Source organism: Papaver somniferum, chromosome 11, assembly GCF_003573695.1.
Source record: "Papaver somniferum cultivar HN1 chromosome 11, ASM357369v1, whole genome shotgun sequence".
Lineage (NCBI taxonomy): Eukaryota > Viridiplantae > Streptophyta > Magnoliopsida > Ranunculales > Papaveraceae > Papaver > Papaver somniferum.
Window position 1 is genome coordinate 85,210,749 of NC_039368.1, and position 19,633 is coordinate 85,230,381.

Below are 19,633 nucleotides of genomic sequence, written 5' to 3' on the forward strand. Positions count from 1 at the left end.
TCGGTCAAAGAAAGTCAAACAAAGTGGGGATAGACTATGGGAGTCGGTTTTTCGGTTGGTAAAAGCCCAAAAGATCTAGTCAGCTTAACTTGTTGCTAGCACGTCTAGTAGTTAGATGAAAACTTGTCTTCGTTGTTGTGCACTAATATCTGCATGGTTTGGGATCCTTTGAACTTTGCTAATTTACATCAGCCAATACATGGCCGGTCAAATTTGTTATTCGCATTTATCCAATATCCCACGAACTTACGATGTGTTGCTGTTTTTTCTTTCTTGCTTGCTACTTTCTTTTCTTTCTTTTCACCGCAATAAGAAGATCATTTTAAGCTGCAACTTGGGTGTCTGCTCACATGATTCAGAATTTCCGGAGATTTATAACTTTGTTGCATTACAAGTGCCAGGGATTTATGTAAACTAGATTTGAGTCCGTGGATGTGGCTCGGCTTCACCTCGTCTCGTCCCGAATTTATTTTTGATTTGGTTTCCTGATACACATTGACCTCCTATACCACCTATAATCTATTGATAGTCTTTTGAACTCGTAGCCTTCATCTTTGTAGTTTTGTATGCATGTTCCCAGACCTTTTTTTTTTTGCTCAGTAAAGGAAAATATATTAATGGAAAAAGGAATGCTTACAAACACCAAAGAAACTAGAGAAAAGCAAATCCCCAAACTAAATAATATCCAGATCTAAAAAAAAGTACAGGAACTAGATCCCAAAAAACAGCCAGGCAAAACGACTAGTAAGTCCTAAAAAATAAAAGAACACATTAAGGAGGGTTGAAGAAAATTTCCCGCTACTTAGTAATAACATTGCTAACTACTAACCCAGACATACACGGGGAGTATCTAACCCATTGAAAAATCTTCATTTTTATGTCAATAATCAGCTCCTCAACTTTTCGCTACTTGTTGTTGAAAGTTTTAGCGTTTCTCTCATTCCAAATAGCCCAGAGAACAGCACCTGGAAGACGCTTTCACACCTCCTTACTACGAGCTGATAAGCTGATAAACGAGAAGTTGGCCAGTTCTTAATAAGATCTATGGTGGAACCCGAAAGATTGACGGACCTATCCGCCTCCAAGAAAAAATATCTCCAAATCTGTTTAGTTAAAGAGCACTCCATAAAGAAAATGAGTATTGGACTCAACAGTTAGCTTACAAAGAGAGCAAACATTCGCGATAGCATTACCACTTGGAGTTAGTACAGCTGAATTCCTTTGGTAAAGATTATCCAAGGTAGACAACCTGATCAAGGCACATTTCCACAAGAAGAAGGCAACCTTATGCGGCCAATCACGCGTCCAAATCTTCTTAGATGGGAAATCTGAAGAACAAGAACTTCAAATAAGCAGAACGGACCGAAAAAACACCCATCTTGTCACCTGTCCAGACCAACGAATCTTCTTCATCCGGATAAAGAACAATTGAATTTAACTTGGAAAACATAATAACCAGTTCGCTAATTTCTATTTCAGTAAATCTTCTATGGGTTAAACCCATATTCCAGCTGAAACCCAAGTTCCCTGCCATATAAGCTCGGTGAATGGAAATTTTTTCGAGATCGAAGAAAGGTAAAGGTTTGGACACACACTAGCAAGGGAGCCAGAGTTGCACCATTTATCTTCCCACACTCGGATTTTGTCACCCTTTACAATTTTGAATTGTATGTTTTCAAAGAAGTTATCTTTAACAGACCCAATTTGTTTCCATAAATTGACACCATGAGTGGAATTCACGTGCCTAGTTCTACAACTGCCAATTTCTAACCCATACTTTTCTTCTATAATTTTAGCCCACAAAGAATTTTCTTCCTTATCTAATCTCCACCACCACTTCATAAGAAGACTTATATTCATAATTCTTAAGTTTCTAATTGCTAGACCACCTTGTTTAAATGGTTTGAAAAAAAAAATCAAACTAACCCAATGGTGTTTTTTGGCATTAGTAGAATCGTGTCAAAGGAAATCTCTAATCAGTTTCTCAATTTTCGAAATGACAGACACTAGACACATGAAGAGAGAAAAATAATAGACCGGAATGCTTGTGAGGACACTTCTAATGAGAGTGAGCTTACCTGCCTTACTTAGCAAGCAACCTTTCCAAAAAGCAAGTCTTCCATTGTAAATTTCTATAACTTTGTCCCATTTGTTGCTAGAAAGAGCTTTATCCTCCAAAGGAATGCCCAAATAAATAGAAGGCAAAGCTTCCGCAGAACAACCGAAAAAAGAAGCCAACAAGTTCAAATTAACGACATTTCCAACAACAAAGATATTTCTCTTACCAAAATTAGTGTGCAGACCGGATGCATATTCGAAAAGCATGAGGTTGTACTTAAGCATCCTGATCTGGTGGATATCGGCGTCAAGGAACACCAGCGTATTGTCAGCGAATTGGAAATGACCGATTTTTGTACCATTTTCGTGAACTTGAAAGACACCAATCCAACCCAATTCAGCAGCCTTAGAGAACATAGTTGTGAGTGTTGGATGCAATAATCAAAAACAAAGAAAAATCAAATAAGCAAAAAGTTATTGATACTTAGCTCCTTTATAGTGGAAGTGATTGCTTTGACGAAATGAACAAGCTCCCCATATCTCCGCAACAGCAACAAGGCAAAACTTGGAAAACAGAGTGAGTCGCGTGTTCAACACGATGTCCTTAAGACATTAGCGCCCGGCTACACTCAAGAGTGATGCTATAGCCCTCACAGGACGGATATCTCCAGCATAAAACACCATAATACACCTACTACTAGCATATGTAGTAGATGCTCAACTTGAGCTTGGCAACTCCGGAAAAACATTAAGGAAAATCGCGAATGCTAATGAAAGCAATACAAAATATTTCCCTTTGGGGTCTCTCTAAAATATAGAAAATCCCCTTTGGGGTCTCTCTAAAATATAGAGAAACCCCTTTCCCATGTTTTCCCTTTACCATATAGGGGTCTTCTGGAATATAGAGCAACCCCTTTTTTTTCCATGCTTTTACAAAAGAAGTGAATTTGTTTATATAATTAACAAACTCAAGTTAAGAAGAGTTCCTCCCCTATGTGGGACTAAAAATCTTATATAGTCTCTTAAAAACAACTAAAGAGTGGAAACTCCACTATGTAGGACTAATAAGTTTTCATTCACAAAAGAAACACTAAATTAAAATCTTTAAAAAGTATTTTTATTAATCGTTTTCCCAACAATCCCCACATGAATGAAAACTCAATAAAACGTGAAAAACACAGATAGATCTTGGTAAATCAACAACCCAATCTTACGACCCGAACTGACTGAACAGACAGACAGATCGTGTATGTTGAATTCATACTAGCCATTTCAACGTCCTCTCCTTCACACAGTAGTGTGTTGATCCCAGGGTCATACTATGGATTGCATAAATCATAATAGTATAGAGAGCTTTCATCTTTAGTTTCTCACAAGTGAGACTAAAGGTTTCTTTCACCAAAGTGAAAAATCATGAACTAGTGAACCCTTAGTGACCCTTAGGTCCTAAGAACTAGTAATACCAAGACCATAAAAACAACATAAAACTCATTTTCTCAAAATGAATTAAAAATAGATAAAAACGAAAAACAGGAAATACCACTATAGGCAGAGGTGTCCATGAGATCTTGAACCTTTGCTTAGTGAGAGATTACCGGAACTACTTGATAGACAGTGAACGCGATGTCTTGAACTGCTAGCGTTTGGTGTAATCCGCGATAATAACCACGCATGATATCTCCAAGGTTGCTGCCAAGCTCGTGCCGTTGTGTCCGTTTTGCCCTGGACTTATCCTGTTTCTCAGAATGCTCTAGAGAATCAGCTCATATTCTCATAGGAAGCGACCCACTTCCCCATTCAGATAGGTGAATTCCATCAAGAGTGTTTACTGCTACACCCCACTTCAATCTTAAACTGAAACTATAGAACTCATTAAGACTTATTAAAAAGTCATCCTACACATGCAGTCACACTATCACGTCTACATCATAGGGAAGGGACAGAGAATGAAAATCTCTGATAGTGTTTACCTTTACCCACCACAAATTAGTTTCTCATTCGAAACCTTGATCATGGGATCTCCAGTCAGCAAGGTTGAGTATCCTTCATGGTAAGTTTAATATATGAGCTTAAGCCCCAACCCCCTCGATGCATTTTTGACTATCTCTTTATACAAATCTTTCGTCAAAGGTTGCGCGAAATTCTCCTTAGACTTTAGCCAATCAATGAAAATAACGTCGATTGAGATTAGTTATTACTTAGCTTTAACTATTATAGCTTGGCTAACACAATGTATAGATATAGCTGACACAGGCCTATGCCAGAGAGGAATGTCTTCTCAAAAGCATCTTAGGCACTCGGCCCCCTCTCGTGCTTTATCTAACGCAATACTCTCAGATTCCATAATGAATTGAGCAATATATGTTTGTCTGAAAAACTTCCAGAAACAAACCCTCTTGCTAGAGTGAAAACATATCCACTGGTAGACTTAGACTCCTCCGAGTCAACTATCCAGTTTGCATCACAAAGTCCCTCAAGGACAACAAGGTACCTTTCATAAATAAAACAAAAGGTAATAGAGTATTTTAGGTACCATAATACTCTATTAAGCGCATCCCAATGCTCTTGTTCTGAACTACAAGTATATATACTTAACTTACTCACAATATAGGCAATGTCTGGACTCTTACAGTTCATTAAATTCATCAGACATCTTATAACTCTTGAGTATTCAAGTTAAGATATTCCATTACTCTTATTTTTCTCGAATCTACAAGAAGAATCATACGGAGTAAGGCATGCTTACAATCAGATTAATTGTATCTCATAAGCACAAATTCTACACAATGAGAATGACTAAGACTATAAATGTTAGATTATCTTCTAATCCTCATCCTTATGATTACATCAATAAGGTCTAAGTCTTTCAAGTCAACGTTATCATTCAACGTATGTTTTAGTGGAATTAATTATATCTACGTTTATATCAAGTATAAGCATATCATCAATATACAAGCATACAATCACATAGGCATCCTTAACAAGTTACTTGCAAATATACTGGTCAGATTCATTACCTTAAATCCACTACTCATTATCACATGATCAAATTATCATGTCACTGTTTACGTGCTTATTTGAAAACAATACAAAGATTTGTTCAACTTGCAATCTTTGTCTTCACAACCTTTCACTACAAAGTCCTCAGGTTGGTCTATGTAAATTTCTTTATCTAATTCACGGCTTTATAAAATTTGTATTAACATCCATCTGATGTATCTCTAAGTTGTTTATGGCAGTAATAACAATTAACATCTCAACGGAAGTAATTCTTGTCACATGCGAATTAGAATCAAGGAAATGTACACCTACTTTTAATTTATATCCTTTAAATATCAACCTAGCCTCATAAGTTTTCCACAGTTCCATCTATCTTACGTTTCCTCTTAAAGACTCATTTACATCCTATGGTCTTACTTCCCGGAGGTAAACTAGCATGATCCCAAGTCTGCTTCAGACGGACTTTGTCCATTTCACTAAATGAAGCTTCTTAGCAGAGTGGGGTTTCGGTAAATGCTATGGACGAAGCTATATTTTTGGGTCCTCTATTTTAGGTTTAGGGATGGCAACCTTAGCCAAACACCCCCACACTTTGAAGTATGCATAATAAGGTTGTCTACCTTTCCACAGTTCATATGGAGTTTTATCTGATCCTTTAAAAGGTACTCTGTTCAGGATATAGCAGGCTGAGAGGACAGCTTCCCCCCCACAAGTTCGAAGGTAATCCTAAACTAATTAACATGGCATTCATCATCTCCTTAAGGGTACGGTTCTTACGTTCAGCTACACCACTCGACTGAGGTGAATAAGGAGGGGTAACTTCGTGTATTATGGCATGTTTTACACAAAAATCTCCTTTCGGAATTTTATACTCACCACCACGGTCAGACCTAATGGTTTTAATGGTAGTATTCATTTGGTTTTCAACTTCAATTTTATACATCTTAAAGGTTCTAAGGCATCGTCCTTACCTCTAAGCAAATATATATAACATTACCTAGTACAGTCGTCTATAAAAGTAATAAACCATTTCTTACCACCTCTAGTTTGAACCGGATTCATGTCAACTAGGTCCGAGTGAATTAATTCTAAGGGTTTAGAATTTCGATGAACATTTTGCTAAAAGGTTTTTTTTTATCATATTTTGATTCTACGCGAATTTAACTTTTGTGTTCAATATCCAAGTTAAATTTGGGTATGTAGCCTATACTATCCAGTTTATGCATTGACTTATAATTTACATGTCAAAGTCACACAAAAGAAAGCACAAGAATCAACTATGTTCATTTTATCAGATTTTCCTTTAAGCTTATAAAGACCCTAAGTCTTATAACCGTCGCCTAAAAAATCACTGCCCTTAGTTACAACAAGTTTTCTAAATTCACTTAAGATCTTCAATCTTTTACCATCTACAACATAAAAAGATACAAGATTCTTGCATATGCCCGGAACATGAAAACTTCATTCAATGTGAGAATATTACAGATATGAGCTTCTGCTCGACATTTTCCTTTTATGCAACCTCTGTTGCAGATGAGTTACTCATATAGAGTTTCTCGACATCCCCTATCCTCTAATAGGAGGTGAACAGGTCTCTGTTTCAGCAAACATGCTTAGTGGCTCCAAAGTCCACCCATCAATATCTCTCACATTGGTTATTAAAATAACTTCCGAAATCATGCCACTGAACTCGTTCTAGTTTGTTTCAACTAAATTAACATTAACTTACTAGTTATTAAGTTTTTTACGTTGTCTACAATTTACTGCCATATGGCTAGGAATTTACAAACATAAAAATCACCCTTAATTAAAGTAATGCTAGATTCAGGTTTACGAAACATACCTTTATTATGAAGACCACACTTAGTGTTGCGTTCGATGTTCTCACCTTTGCCATCTTTGGAAGATTTGTTTCCAACCACATGCGGCTATTAGCCATGTCCCTCGGAGATGACACCTTTATTCACAAATCCCAATTCCAAATCAGAAAGTAAAATATGAGTTTTGAAGATAACATCTAGATATACAAACTTCGTTTGAATCAGCGTTTCAAAAAACTCATGGTTACCCCACAAAAATTAATTTAGTTAACAACAAATTTCTGCATATCAGAATTTTTCAGAAACGTTTTTCTGTTTTGTACAATATCAAAAAAATATTTTTACAACTCCAAAAGTTCTGAAATTTTACGCGGGTAATTATCAGGATGTCTACTACGTTGTGTCAAAAGGGGTCATCGAAATTCCTTCTATGTTGAGAGATAAATTCGAAACTCTACAGCTGACCAAAAATTCGTTTTTTTTTTTCACTCCACAATTAACATCCATGATTCACAAGACCAACCATTTTCGATTATTACAAATAATTAATGTCTTAAGATTGTTGGGTGCAATAATCAAAAACAAAGAAAAATCAAATAAGCAAAAAGTTATTGATACTTAGCTCATTTATAGTGAAAGTGATTGCTTTGACGAAATGAACAAGCTCCCCATATCTCCGCAACAACAACAGGGCAAAACTTTGGAAAACAGAGTGAGTCGCGTGTTCAACACGCTGTCCTTAAGACACTAGCGCCCGGCTACACTCAAGAGTGATGTTATAGCCCTCACAGGACGGATATCTCCAGGATAAAACACCCTAATACACCTACTACTAGCATATGTAGTAGATGCTCAACTTGAACTTGGCAACTTCGAAAAAACATTAAGGAAAATCGTGAATGCTAAAGAAAGAAATACAAAATATTTCCCTTGGGAGTCTCTCTAAAATATAGAGAATCCCCTTTGGGGTCTCTCTAAAATATAGAGAAACCCCTTTCCCATGTATGGGTCCCTCTAAAATATAGAGCAACCCCTTTACCATATAGGGGTCCCTCTAGAATATAGAGCAACCCCTTTTTTTTCCATGCTTTTACAAAAGAAGTGAATTTGTTTATATAATTGACAAACTCAAGTTAAGAAGAGTTCCTCTCCTATGTGGGACGAAAAATCTTATATAGTCTCTTAAAAACAACTAAAGAGTGGAAACTTCACTATGTGGGACTAATAAGTTTTCATTCACAAAAGAAACACTAAATTAAAATCTTTAAAAGTATTTTTATTAATCGTCTTTCCAACAGTGAGGACTTCAGAAACAAGAAGAAATAAAAATGGAGATAATGGATCCCCTTGGCACAAACCTTTTTGGCTAGAGTATTTGCCGCAAGAGCTTCCATTGACAAGAAAAGAGAATGGAACCCTCCTAACACACCCTGCAATCCATTTTCTCCAAATGTCACCAAAACCCATTTTGATGAAAACTTTATCAAGAAAACCCATTTGACATTATCGAAAGCTTTGTCAAGATCCATCTTGTAAACAACACCCGGAATATCAACTATCAATCTAGAGTCCAGGCATGCGTTTTCAATAAGAACGCTATCCAATATTTGACGACCTTCGACAAAAGCAGATTGATGATTGGAAACGAGCTTATGGAGCATAGTTTTCAATCTTTCGGCTAAAACCTTGTAAATAGCTTTATAAACAGAATTGGTTAAGCTAATATGTCTTAAATCTTTCACTTTTTCCACGTACTCTTTCTTAGGAATAAGAGAGGTAGAAATGTAGATTTGAGTCGCCAATCGATTCAGCCACTTCTTTCAAAAATCTTGAAGACTTTCATAATGTCAATTGTTATAAAATCCCAACATTTCACGATAACATTAACTTGAAAACCATCGGGCCTGGGGGCCTGTCTTGACCCAGTTTCTTCAAAGCAGACAACATTTCATCATCAGTAATATTCCTCTCGAGCCAAATGTTATCACTAGAATCAATAGACTTCGGCTGCATGCTCTCTAAAGATATAATGTCTGTTCCCCGTCATTCGGCCACCACAATCACCTCGACCACCATCGCGCTGAAATAACCAAAAAAACAAACCAAAAGATTTAGTCACTCGATTTATAATTTCTCAGAACAATATGAATAACAAAAAACTCTAAAATATTTTTGTCCGGGTGTGTTTTTAATTTGTAATTTTCATCAATAATAACGTTGAAGATGCAATGTGTGTTTTTGGTGTTGCTTCTGCAACACGTTTTAGGTGGAAAAATTTGTAAAATTATATTCATGAATCTACATTGTTAAAAATATAAATCAACTCAAACTTGAATTATGCCATGCTCATCTATTTAATATATATCATCTTATTACCATGAAACTTTCATAAAAATGGAATTGGGAGAGTGTATGTGAACCCCTGGATTATAAGGCGACCCCCTGATTGGGGTTGTCCACCCAACTCACCTTCATCCCAGGTTCAAAAAGGAACATACTTCATGTATCCGTGTTTGTTTCTTAATGCTTCAGATGGAAGCATTAAAATTGACATCCAACATACATATATTGTTGGATAACTAGAACTATAAACAGAAAGAAAATGTTTCCACCACCTTCACACGCATGTATATATGAACAACGAAGTTGCCGTTAATTAATGGTCAATTCTGACCGATCATTCACCAAATTATTATTGATTTTGGGTCGTAGAAATTTTTAGTTATGGGTGAGATCAGTTAAGGGAATCAAGTGCGTAAAGTCCTGTAGGGATTCAGAGACATACGGAACACGACTGTATCTTAATCAGTCTAAGATTGGTTAGGGCTCAACTACATTCCAGTCCGAAGTTAACTTGTAGTCGGCTAGAGTTTGTAACGGCTTAATACAATGTGGTAAATCTGGACTAGGTCCCGGGATTTTTCTACATTTGCGGTTTACTCGTTAATAAAACTTCTGTTCTCTGTGTTATTTTTTTTTCACATTATATTTGTTTATATAATTGAAATATCACAGATTGTGAGTAGTAACCCAACCTTTGGTTGTTAATTGAAATTGATTGATACTTGAACATTGGTCTTTGGTACCGTTTAAGTTTTTTCTCATAATAATCAGGCTCGCGGATTTCTATCTGTTTGATTTGCTGATTACATTGAGAAACAGAGATATAACTCTTGGATATATTTTCCTTGATTGAGTCTGACTGTCTAGTTGATTCTCTTGGAATTATACCGGAGTTAGTCCATACAAATTCCCTATGAAATATTGGGTGTTGTTGTTTGACTCCCACTTTTTCAATTGCTACGACTCAAAGAAGAATAACTCATCTGGCTTTAGTAGAACAAAGACCACTTCTTTTGATTCTGAATGAAATACGAATGGCTATTGTAACTCCTTTCTTTAGGGATTGATTTGATGAACGCCATCACTAAACCTCCGTGTGAACTCGGAAAGGAGAAAGAAGAAAACTTTTGTTTATGGACTTGTCCTCGTGAGAAAAGAGTTAGGTCTTCAAAGAGTTAAGTTTGATGGATGTATTAACGTCTAGTTAAGTATTTGGTGTAAACCAAGTGTAACAAATTTTTAAACTTTAAGTTTTATCGGAAGTTTTGTTTACCCACCTTTTCTTTCACTGTGTTAGTAAAGGCCGGTTAAATACGAGTGTAAACCAAGTGTTATTTAATTTTTAGTATTTTGACCGATAGAGTTTCGCCAAATATCCTCTCCAGATTTACCAATGTTGATAGTACTTTTTTCAGAGTGTGGGTATTCTCACCGTTGAGCGTCGGGCTCATATGAATTAGAATTTTAAATGTTTTGATCGAATCTCTATGTTATCTCTATGTTGGTTAATAAGTAAAAATTCGTAGGATTCTATGTCTCATGTACTATTTGACGACTATTTTGAGTAAATTTAACAGGGATATATTTATAGTTTTTAAGGTTAAAGAGATTTGATAAGCTTCCCACCAATCTTTAGGGGGTGGCACCCAAAATGAGAGATTTGAAAAGATCACATTTCCTTGGGACATTTGTTATTTTTAATTCCACCAAATGAGATTTGGTAGAATTACTTCCTACTACCTTGAAAAGAGGTAAACAAAAAATTCATTCCTTACAGCAGGTCAATTCTGCGTATGAGCAATATAATCAGCTAGACATAGCAAGGGAGCCGCCTTATCAGAATTGAACTCAGATAGTTGATCCTTTGCATCCTTATTTTACTTATCAGCAAATTCTCTTGACCAACAAAAGACGAGCATTATTACTTGACAAACAGTAGTAAAAGGAGTAGGGATGTGTACGCTTTTAATGGACATCGTTATTACCTCATTCAACCCCAAACAGTACTCACACTGATCAAAAGCTTGACACCAGCAGGTCTAGCACTACATTCAAAAACTGTTCCAAATTCAATCCAGCTAATGAGGTCTTTTTCTTTTTTCTTTTTACTATATAGGTAGTGGCTTGTATGATAGCCAAATGGCGTTTGAGCAAACATATATTCTCTTCTCTTGATTTCGATTTACTTGACGTTGTAGAGATTTTTACGGAAATCAAGAAATATCATAGAGAGTAAAATCTTTTCAATCTATTCATATTAATTCTTTTTTGAAAATTTAAATGATCTAGTTTTTACTTTCCAAATTCTGAAAAAAGTTAACAATCCCGTAGTAATTTATCTGGAATATACTATAAAATTCTCCATCATTTTGGAACATAATAAAAGATTATATGAGATTTAAAAATTGGAGTTCTGATTACAATAAAAATGAATGATATTGTGTAATTCCAAAATAAGAACAAATCAGTAAGAATATGGAAAAAATACTAAAACTATGATGTATTTTGGAACACCCAATAACCCCTAAAATACCAAATAAAATAAAACGGAGGGAGTATCACTCAACTTCTTTTAGTGAATAAAGAGAAGAAAAAGAAACTATAACTTAATTTGTGAAACTTGTAGAGCATGCAGAATGGTCACCACGAGAAAGAAGACTATAAAAGTAATTCAACAGCCTACATATTCAAGTTATCATCCACATGTCTGACTCAAATTGGGCGAATTAAAGCTACGGTTTTGATTTTAACATGTTTGATTTTGCCATTTTCTTATGATACAATATTAATATACCTTTTGATTGCCTATCCTGTAAAAGTAGTCGTTTTCTTACCACTTATTTTTTTACCACATTTACTAGTAAGATTGCAGTAACATTAGATTGCACTCAGTTTGCGTTATCTTTAAGCACTACTACTAATGTATATTAAAGAAAAGTAAGGACACATAAAACTATTAGATAGTGGCCACTGGTGCAAAAGCAAACGTCATTTAAAAAGGGAGCTAATTAATGGCATTATTAAACAGATAATGGCTTAGATTATGTAACCGCTGGTGTTTCTTTTGCATTCATTTTGTTGATCGGCCAGTGGTTTTCAATCAAGCATTATTAGACTTCACCAGCGTTACATTTTTATCGAGGAAAAATAAAATGATGTCTAACTTTTCTGTAAATAATATATAGAGAGGGACAAGGACATGCAGCAATTATACGTGAGTGTGCGGGACTTAAACCTTCTACCATTATGCAGTTCGGATCAACATTAGCAGCAAAACAAATACTCCATTCTAAGACCTTTAGATCAAGCTGGCCAAGAATACCTTTTTTCCCATGTTCCTTCGGGATGTCGAAGGAGATACATTCCATCTCGGCGAGCAGACCAAACGCAATCAGTATGGCAGAGATTAAAGTAGTGTGGTGTTAGTGCAGTATCTACTTTCGCATCGTAAACTTCATGGCTGCCTTCATACCAACGATAATTCCAGTTATCATACCATCGATAATCACACCAAAAGTATGTTGAACCAAGGTTTACATGAAATTTCCAGTGCCACTCTTCACCAAAATTTAGCCCACGTTGACCTAGATCGTCATCCCCGGATTGGCAGTGATAATTCAAGTAAACACTGTAACCTTCAATATCATTCCGTATATGCACAGGATGTGTACACATATATCTTACTATCAGACACGTGTATAGAGAAAAAATACGTGGAAAGCATGCAGGCCAAGACATCAAAATACGATGCACTACGGAACACCAAATAAACCCCAAGGAGTTACTTTATCTCATCCCAAAAGAAGCTAAGATCTACGGTGGAGAGAAAGTTAGCGGACACGGACGTGACAGGGCAGAAGACACTTGTCTGACACGAGCAGGCATCTCAACCACCCTCATTAAACACTCTGAGAAGTATACGTGTCGATCAACCCGTGGGACGAGCGAGGATGTCTCTGCGTGATCAAGTGGCAAACGCAGACCTCTGCGTGATGGACACAAGACACTAGAAGATAAGGTTCCAACGGCCTTCAGAGATGGGTCCCACACTCTAACCCTATAAATACCCCCTCTCCACCAAGAGGAAGGGGGATCGGAAAAATCAGGAAGGGAAGAAGAGAGATTACGAGTGTAAGTTAATCCTTTAGAAGAGAAAATACATGTAAACCCAAAAGTCATTCGACTACTCTTGTAACCGTGAAGAACATAGTGAAACAACAAACCCCGTGGATGTAGGCCTTAGTGCTGAACCACGTAAACCTCGGTCTTGTTTATATTTCAGCACTTTATATCTGTCTAACCCCATGGATCTTTACTTGTACGCTTTGCTTTCTTTGTTTTTACCTATATCCCGTGCGCAAACGCCCCGCAGGGAGTTGTTAGATGAGGCTGTGATAAACCCGAAGGTTTTGAGCCAAGGAATCAACACTAAGATATCATCATCACAAATCACTCTAGATTACGATGATTGGTTGTGAGCATTCGGATGCCTTCGTGATTTGTGTGTTCACAATTTGGCGCTAGAAACAGGGACTTCGTCCCGGTAAAAGATTTTTTCTTGTCCTGTGATTTCGTCTTAAACTGGCATATGATTGCTCTGATTTATTAGCTCGGACCGTATAGATCATTTGTTAACTTCATTATATTCAAAAACGCACCCATTATCTTCGATAAGATTTATTGTTTTGATCCATGGATTTACGTTTTTTCTTTAGATCTCGTGAGAACCTGTCCCTCAGGGGGCTTTCGTAGTTTTTTTCTTAAGGATCTACTTGCATTATGGAAAAAAAGGATCTCTTTTAAATAAAACTTTAACCCGTGTATTGTAACTCGTCTGTATTAATCCTCTCCTAGAAGAAGATATTTTGCAAACTAACCCGATTCACGCGGATATTCCCGTTTTTCGCTATTTGAAATTCCCTTGTGCAGAAAGAACGGATTGTGAGTAAGGAAGGCGAGTTTCCGCGAGATCTCATTGTCGACAAAAGGACCTGTGATGGAAAAGACGCATGAAGCAGGAAAATCCAAAGCTTTGTCAAAGGAAACACCCAGGACAACCCCGGTCATCAGCCAAAGCAAGCAGAAAGGAGACAAAGCTAAAATGACCAGTCAAAGGCAAGATACTGCGGAAATCACTTCACCAATGAACGCTAATTCAGTTGCATCCGCGGCTCTCAGAGCAGCGGCGACAAAGTACGGTGCGGCTGCGGTAGTCCCGAAGGCTGCAGAGGCTAGCAAAACTTGCGCTATGAATCAACTTCATCAACCAAGAGAAAGGGTGGATGAATCCAAAACATTCCAACCCGTGCACCTTCCAACTTTCGGAATGCCACCAACAAATGATCAAAATCAAACCATACCGACGGCTCTAACACCGCAGAGGGGAACTCACCCCGATTTGGAAATGACAGCAACTGAAGCTGAACCTCTGCCACCTTTAGTGCAGACCGTAGAGGAAGGCGGCACCATGGACGTAGTGGCACGAGATGGGACTCCCGATCAGGGGTCCAACCAATCACATCGACTGATGGCTGAACTTGAAGAATTGAAGAAGAGCCAGCAGGTTTACGCAGATGCTGTAGCCCTGTTGGCCAGAGAAAATCAAGATTTAAAGGAGCGGATTGCTCTAAGCACGAAGACCAGCCAACAACTTGATGAAGCAAATTCCAAAGCACCAGAGCCAAACCGAGACCGTACAGTCGTCATAGCGGCTAATGGAGACGCGACTAGGGGAAGTAGCGTATCCGACCCGGATTATGACGACGGAGAATCAGACGGTAACGAGCAGAAGAACTTAGGGCACCACCGCGCGATGGAAGAGCTACGAGATGAGATGATGGCCGAGATCAGGCAATTAAAAAATAGACAAGGCGGGGGGAGGTTAGAAGAGGTCATGAGAGAAGCTAACTCTACGCCCTTAACTCATCACTTGGCAAACACCCCTATTCCACTGAAATGCCCTGTCCCAACGTTCGAATGCTATGATGGATCCAGCGACCCTGCTGCACATATTCGGTATTACAACTGGGTCTTAGCTAGATGGGGTCAGAACGATGCCGTACTCTGCAGATACTTCCCTTCAAGCCTGAAGGGATCGGCATTATCATGGTTTGATAATCTGCCACCAGACTCCATCCACTCATACGACCAACTCGCAGATAAATTCTTAAGAACATACATGTACAACAAGACTGTAAACACCGGAATGGATAAGCTCTTTTCACTAGCGATTGGCTACAAGGAAACCACGAGGGAATACACTAACAGATGGCACAAGATCTGCCAAGCCATAGGGAGCGTGGACCCAGTGGTAAGCATCAATTGATACAAATGGGGATTAGACCGAATGAGTCCCTTATTTGTTGAGATTCATGGAAGCGTGCCTAAGACAGAGGGAGATCTTCGAATAATTATTGAAAAGCACGCTCGACTTGAAGAAATTCAACGGGAAAACCTGAGGGCATATCCGCAGAGATCTCACCGCACCAATTCAGCAGAACAAACCAATGGGGCCAAAAGGAGTTGCTCAGTGGAGAGACCTCACGAAGATAGGAAGGAACGAAGGGATGAACGAAGAACAGGTGACCGAAAATTCGAAGATCAAGTTTACACGAAACTCAACGCTAGCTATGCTCGTATCCTACGAGAGATCAAAGGGAGGGAAAACCTGGAGTGGCCATGGTCTAAGGGAAAGCAGCCCCCGAGATCCGAGAAGTCTAAAGATTACTGTGAATATCATTGTTTCAACGTACACCAGACCGAAAAATGCAAGAACCTTAAAATAATGATCCAAAAATTAATTGATGCGGGAGAGATCAAACATTACGTACGAAAGGATTTTACCGAGGATAGATCCAAGCGAACCAAACCAGTCCAACTTCTGGAAGGAAACCGCACAATCAACACCATCTCGTGTTCCGAAGCCACAGGGCCCTCACTTACAGCGCAGATAGGAAAGAGGTTACCGAAGCAATTCGAAGACCGCTGCGAATTGTATAAGGTCGATGGGATAGAGGTGGACGAGCACGAAGAGTGGATGGAATCTCCTATCATCTTCGATGCCGAAGATATCGAAGAAGATATGGAAGACCATAATGATCCCTTGGTCCTAACACTACCAGTAGCTGGATGTAACCTCAAAAAGATCCTCATAGACGGGGGAAGCTCCGTAAACGTCCTATTTTACGATGCATTCAAACGGATGAAGCTCCATGCTGAACAGTTAATGACCTCTTATTACACCATCTACGGATTCAATGGAGCACCCACGAAGCCCTTGGGAGACATCGTGTTACAGGTTAACGCAGGGCCCATGAAACTAGAAACCCGATTCAGTGTGGTGGACACCCCATCCCCCTACAACGCCATTATTGGACGAAAATGGATACATAAACTCAAAGGAGTTTCGGCAACGTACCACCAATATCTCAGATTCCCAACACCTGAGGGAGTAATGGAAATCAAGGGAGATCGGGTCACTACGAGAGAGTGCCAGGCCACTCAGGATCATATCAACAACGAGCAAGAAGAGCAGCGAAAAATCCGAAGAGTAAAAAATAAAGAAACAGCGAAAGAGAAGGCCATAGACCTGTTCCTCAAGGAAACTACATGGAAGGGCTTGACGAAAGATGATAATGTCCTAAGCACAGAGACAAGTACTTCAACAACCAGCGAAGAACAGAAACACGCTAAATAGCAATTAAAGAACGTCCCAGTCCTCGGAAATCCGAAGCCTGTGTTCACACCAGTGGAGCCCGTAAAATAAATCAACATAGGAACGGAAGAAAGCCCGAAGATGATCAAAATAGGGACCATAATGGACGAAGGAAGGGAAGATTCTTTAACCAAATTACTTAAGGAATACGCGGATGTGTTCGCCTGGAAGCTGGGAGATATGCCGGGGATTGACCCAAAAGTAATCCAACATGAGCTACGCATCAAACCGGGCACGCCCCCGTTCAGGCAGAAAATACGAAAAGTAGCTCCAGAGTATCATGAGGCAGTAGAAACAGAACTTCGGAAACTACTAGACACAGGATTTATCAAGGAAGTCAAGTACCCTACCTGGATCTCCAACATGGTCATTGTTCCTAAGAAAAATGGAGGGGTTAGAATATGCATCGACTTTACTAATCTCAACAAGGCATGTCCAAAGGACAGCTATCCCCTTCCAAGCATAGATCAGCTGGTAGAAGCAGTAGAAGGATATGAAAAACTGTCATTCATGGATGGACATTCTGGCTACAACCAAGTGGCCCTGGCAGAAGAAGATCAGCCACACACAGCGTTATACACCCCACATGTCCTTTATTGCTACACTAGAATTCCCTTCGGACTTCGAAACGCAGGGGCAACATACCAAAGAATGGTCGATGCTATCTTCAAGCCATGGATTGGAGGAACCTTAGAAGTCTACGTTGACGACATGCTCGTCAAAAGCAAGCTGCGCAAAGATCACCACCAGGATCTGAGAAATATCTTCGAAGAAATGAGAAAACATCACATGAAAGTGAATCCGGAGAAATGTACTTTCGGTGTCACCTCGGGGAAATTCCTCGGGTATCTGGTAACAAAAAGGGGCATCGAGGTAGACCCAGCAAAGATTCAGGCCATAGTAGAGATGCCGTCCCCGAAGAATTTAAAGGAAGTACAGAAACTCAATGGATCCATAGCATCTTTGGGAAGATTTATTGCCCGATCCTCGGACAAATGCAAACATTTCTTCAATATTCTCAAAAAAGGGAGCAGGTTCGAATGGACCGCTGAATGCGAGGAAGCATTCCAAAAAATCAAAGAACACCTAGCCTCAATCCCGATCCTGCAGAAGCCAGATCCTGATGAGGTTTTGGCATTGTACATAGCAGCAACAGAAGACGCAGTCAGCGCAGTGTTGGTCAAAACCAATACAAAGATAGAACAACCTATCTATTACGTCAGCAAGACCCTCAATTCTGCGGAAAGGAACTATACCAAGATCGAACAGCTCATCCTCGCATTGGTATGGGCTACTCAAAAGCTGAGAACCTACTTCCTAACTCACCTCGTCAGGGTCCCATGCAAAGCACCATTGGAAGCAGTCCTCAAAAGCACGGGAAAAGTGGGCCGAATAGCCAAATGGAACACCCATCTGGACCAATTCAACATCATTCATGAAATTCAACATTCTCGGAAGTCCCAAGTTCTGGCGGATTTCTTAGAAGACCTCCCCCTTGACAACGACGAAGACATTAAGGGAATACCAGAAGCTGAGGAAGAAAACAAGGATCCAATGGATATCCTCGAACCTGCGAGTCAAAGACAATGGGAAGTCTTCGTCGACGTATCCAAAAATAAGGAAGGAGCAGGAATAGGCATTGTCATCATCACCCCAACCGGAGAAAGGATTATACAGGCACTTAGGTTAGAATTCAAAGAGAATACCAACAACATCGTTGAATACGAAGCTGTCGTACATGCCCTCCGTATAATAATAGAGATGGGGGTAACCGATGTAAGGCTGACAAGTGATTCGCAGCTTGTCATACGGCAAATAGGGATCGAGTATAATGTGTACGATGACACCCTCTCATCTTACATGGCCTTGGTCCAAACATTGGCATCGCAAATCCCGAACATCAAGTTCCGGCACTTATGCAGAAGGGACCTCAGGCACGCGGATGCCCTAGCATATATATCATCCATGCTGAGGGATAAAAACGTTGAAGCTATTAAAATAGCAAGGGTATACGAGCCTTCGATTGCATCTCAATTCTCCTTCGCTACCAATCAAGATACAGTGGAAGAAAATATCGAAGACCAGGTAAGAGAAGACATCCATAACGACTTTGACGAAGAAGATATCCTGTCAAGAGCAAATCAAGACGAAGACTTCAGCAACGAAGATGACTGGAGAGTGATGATCCATGCCTTTCTCGAAAAGGGAAGCTTACCTGCGGATCAGAAACAAGCTAGGAAGATACTCTCCAAAGTAGGAAGATATGATCTTCGGGATGGGGTCCTGTACAAGAAATCCTTCCTCGGACCATTACTACGTTGCTTGTCCCGGAAAGAGGGGCATCGAATTCTAAATGATATCCATTATGGTGACGCGGGGAATCATAGCGGCATGAGATCACTAGCTGACAAAGCAAAAACGCAAGGATATTACTGGCCGACAATGATACAGGATGCCGCGAGGATGTCCCGACGGTGTGAAGAATGTCAGCGCTTCGCCAAAAAGATCCACGCGCCGGCAACAATGTTAAACTCCGTCGATAGCCCGTGGCCATTTGCAAAATGGGGCGTAGACATCGTCGGGCCTTTCATCGAAGGATCAGGGAAAAGACGATTTTTGATAGTAGCCACGGACTACTTCAGTAAATGGGTGGAGGCTAAGGCCTTGGCCAGGATCATAGACGTGGATGTGTTTACTT

The 19,633-nt window shown here is 39.3% G+C and overlaps 2 protein-coding genes across 2 annotated transcripts; both read right to left on the minus strand.

The window, feature by feature from the left end:
- Positions 1-887: 887 nt before the first annotated feature.
- LOC113324719 lies at positions 888-8,891 on the minus strand. The gene is made up of 5 exons (XM_026573008.1): positions 8,775-8,891; positions 8,237-8,692; positions 2,079-2,463; positions 1,177-1,328; positions 888-1,103 (listed from the first exon to the last, which is right to left on the minus strand). Exons 1-5 carry the CDS (start codon positions 8,889-8,891, stop codon positions 888-890), a joined length of 1,326 nt encoding a protein of 441 aa, XP_026428793.1.
- Positions 8,892-11,211: 2,320 nt separating this feature from the next.
- On the minus strand, positions 11,212-12,896 carry LOC113324720 (S-protein homolog 5-like). The gene is made up of 2 exons (XM_026573010.1): positions 12,544-12,896; positions 11,212-11,266 (listed from the first exon to the last, which is right to left on the minus strand). The coding sequence occupies exons 1-2, from the start codon at positions 12,894-12,896 to the stop codon at positions 11,212-11,214; spliced, it is 408 nt and encodes a 135-aa protein (XP_026428795.1).
- Between the last annotated feature and the right edge of the window lie 6,737 nt (positions 12,897-19,633).

Excerpts from the sequence above, each read along its gene's own strand:
- LOC113324720 (XM_026573010.1), bottom strand. The coding sequence starts at position 12,896 with ATGTGTACACATCCTGTGCATATACGGAATGATATTGAAGGTTACAGT. Across the intron at positions 11,267-12,543 it reads GAAGGAACATGGGAAAAAAG|TGCTAGACCTGCTGGTGTCA; the intron begins GTATTCTTGGCC and ends TTTTGAATGTAG.
- LOC113324719 (XM_026573008.1), bottom strand. The coding sequence starts at position 8,891 with ATGCAGCCGAAGTCTATTGATTCTAGTGATAACATTTGGCTCGAGAGG. Across the intron at positions 1,329-2,078 it reads TTGCTTGCTAAGTAAGGCAG|ATTTCCCATCTAAGAAGATT; the intron begins GTAAGCTCACTC and ends CTTGTTCTTCAG. Across the intron at positions 1,104-1,176 it reads GTGGTAATGCTATCGCGAAT|ATTTGGAGATATTTTTTCTT; the intron begins GTTTGCTCTCTT and ends TTAACTAAACAG.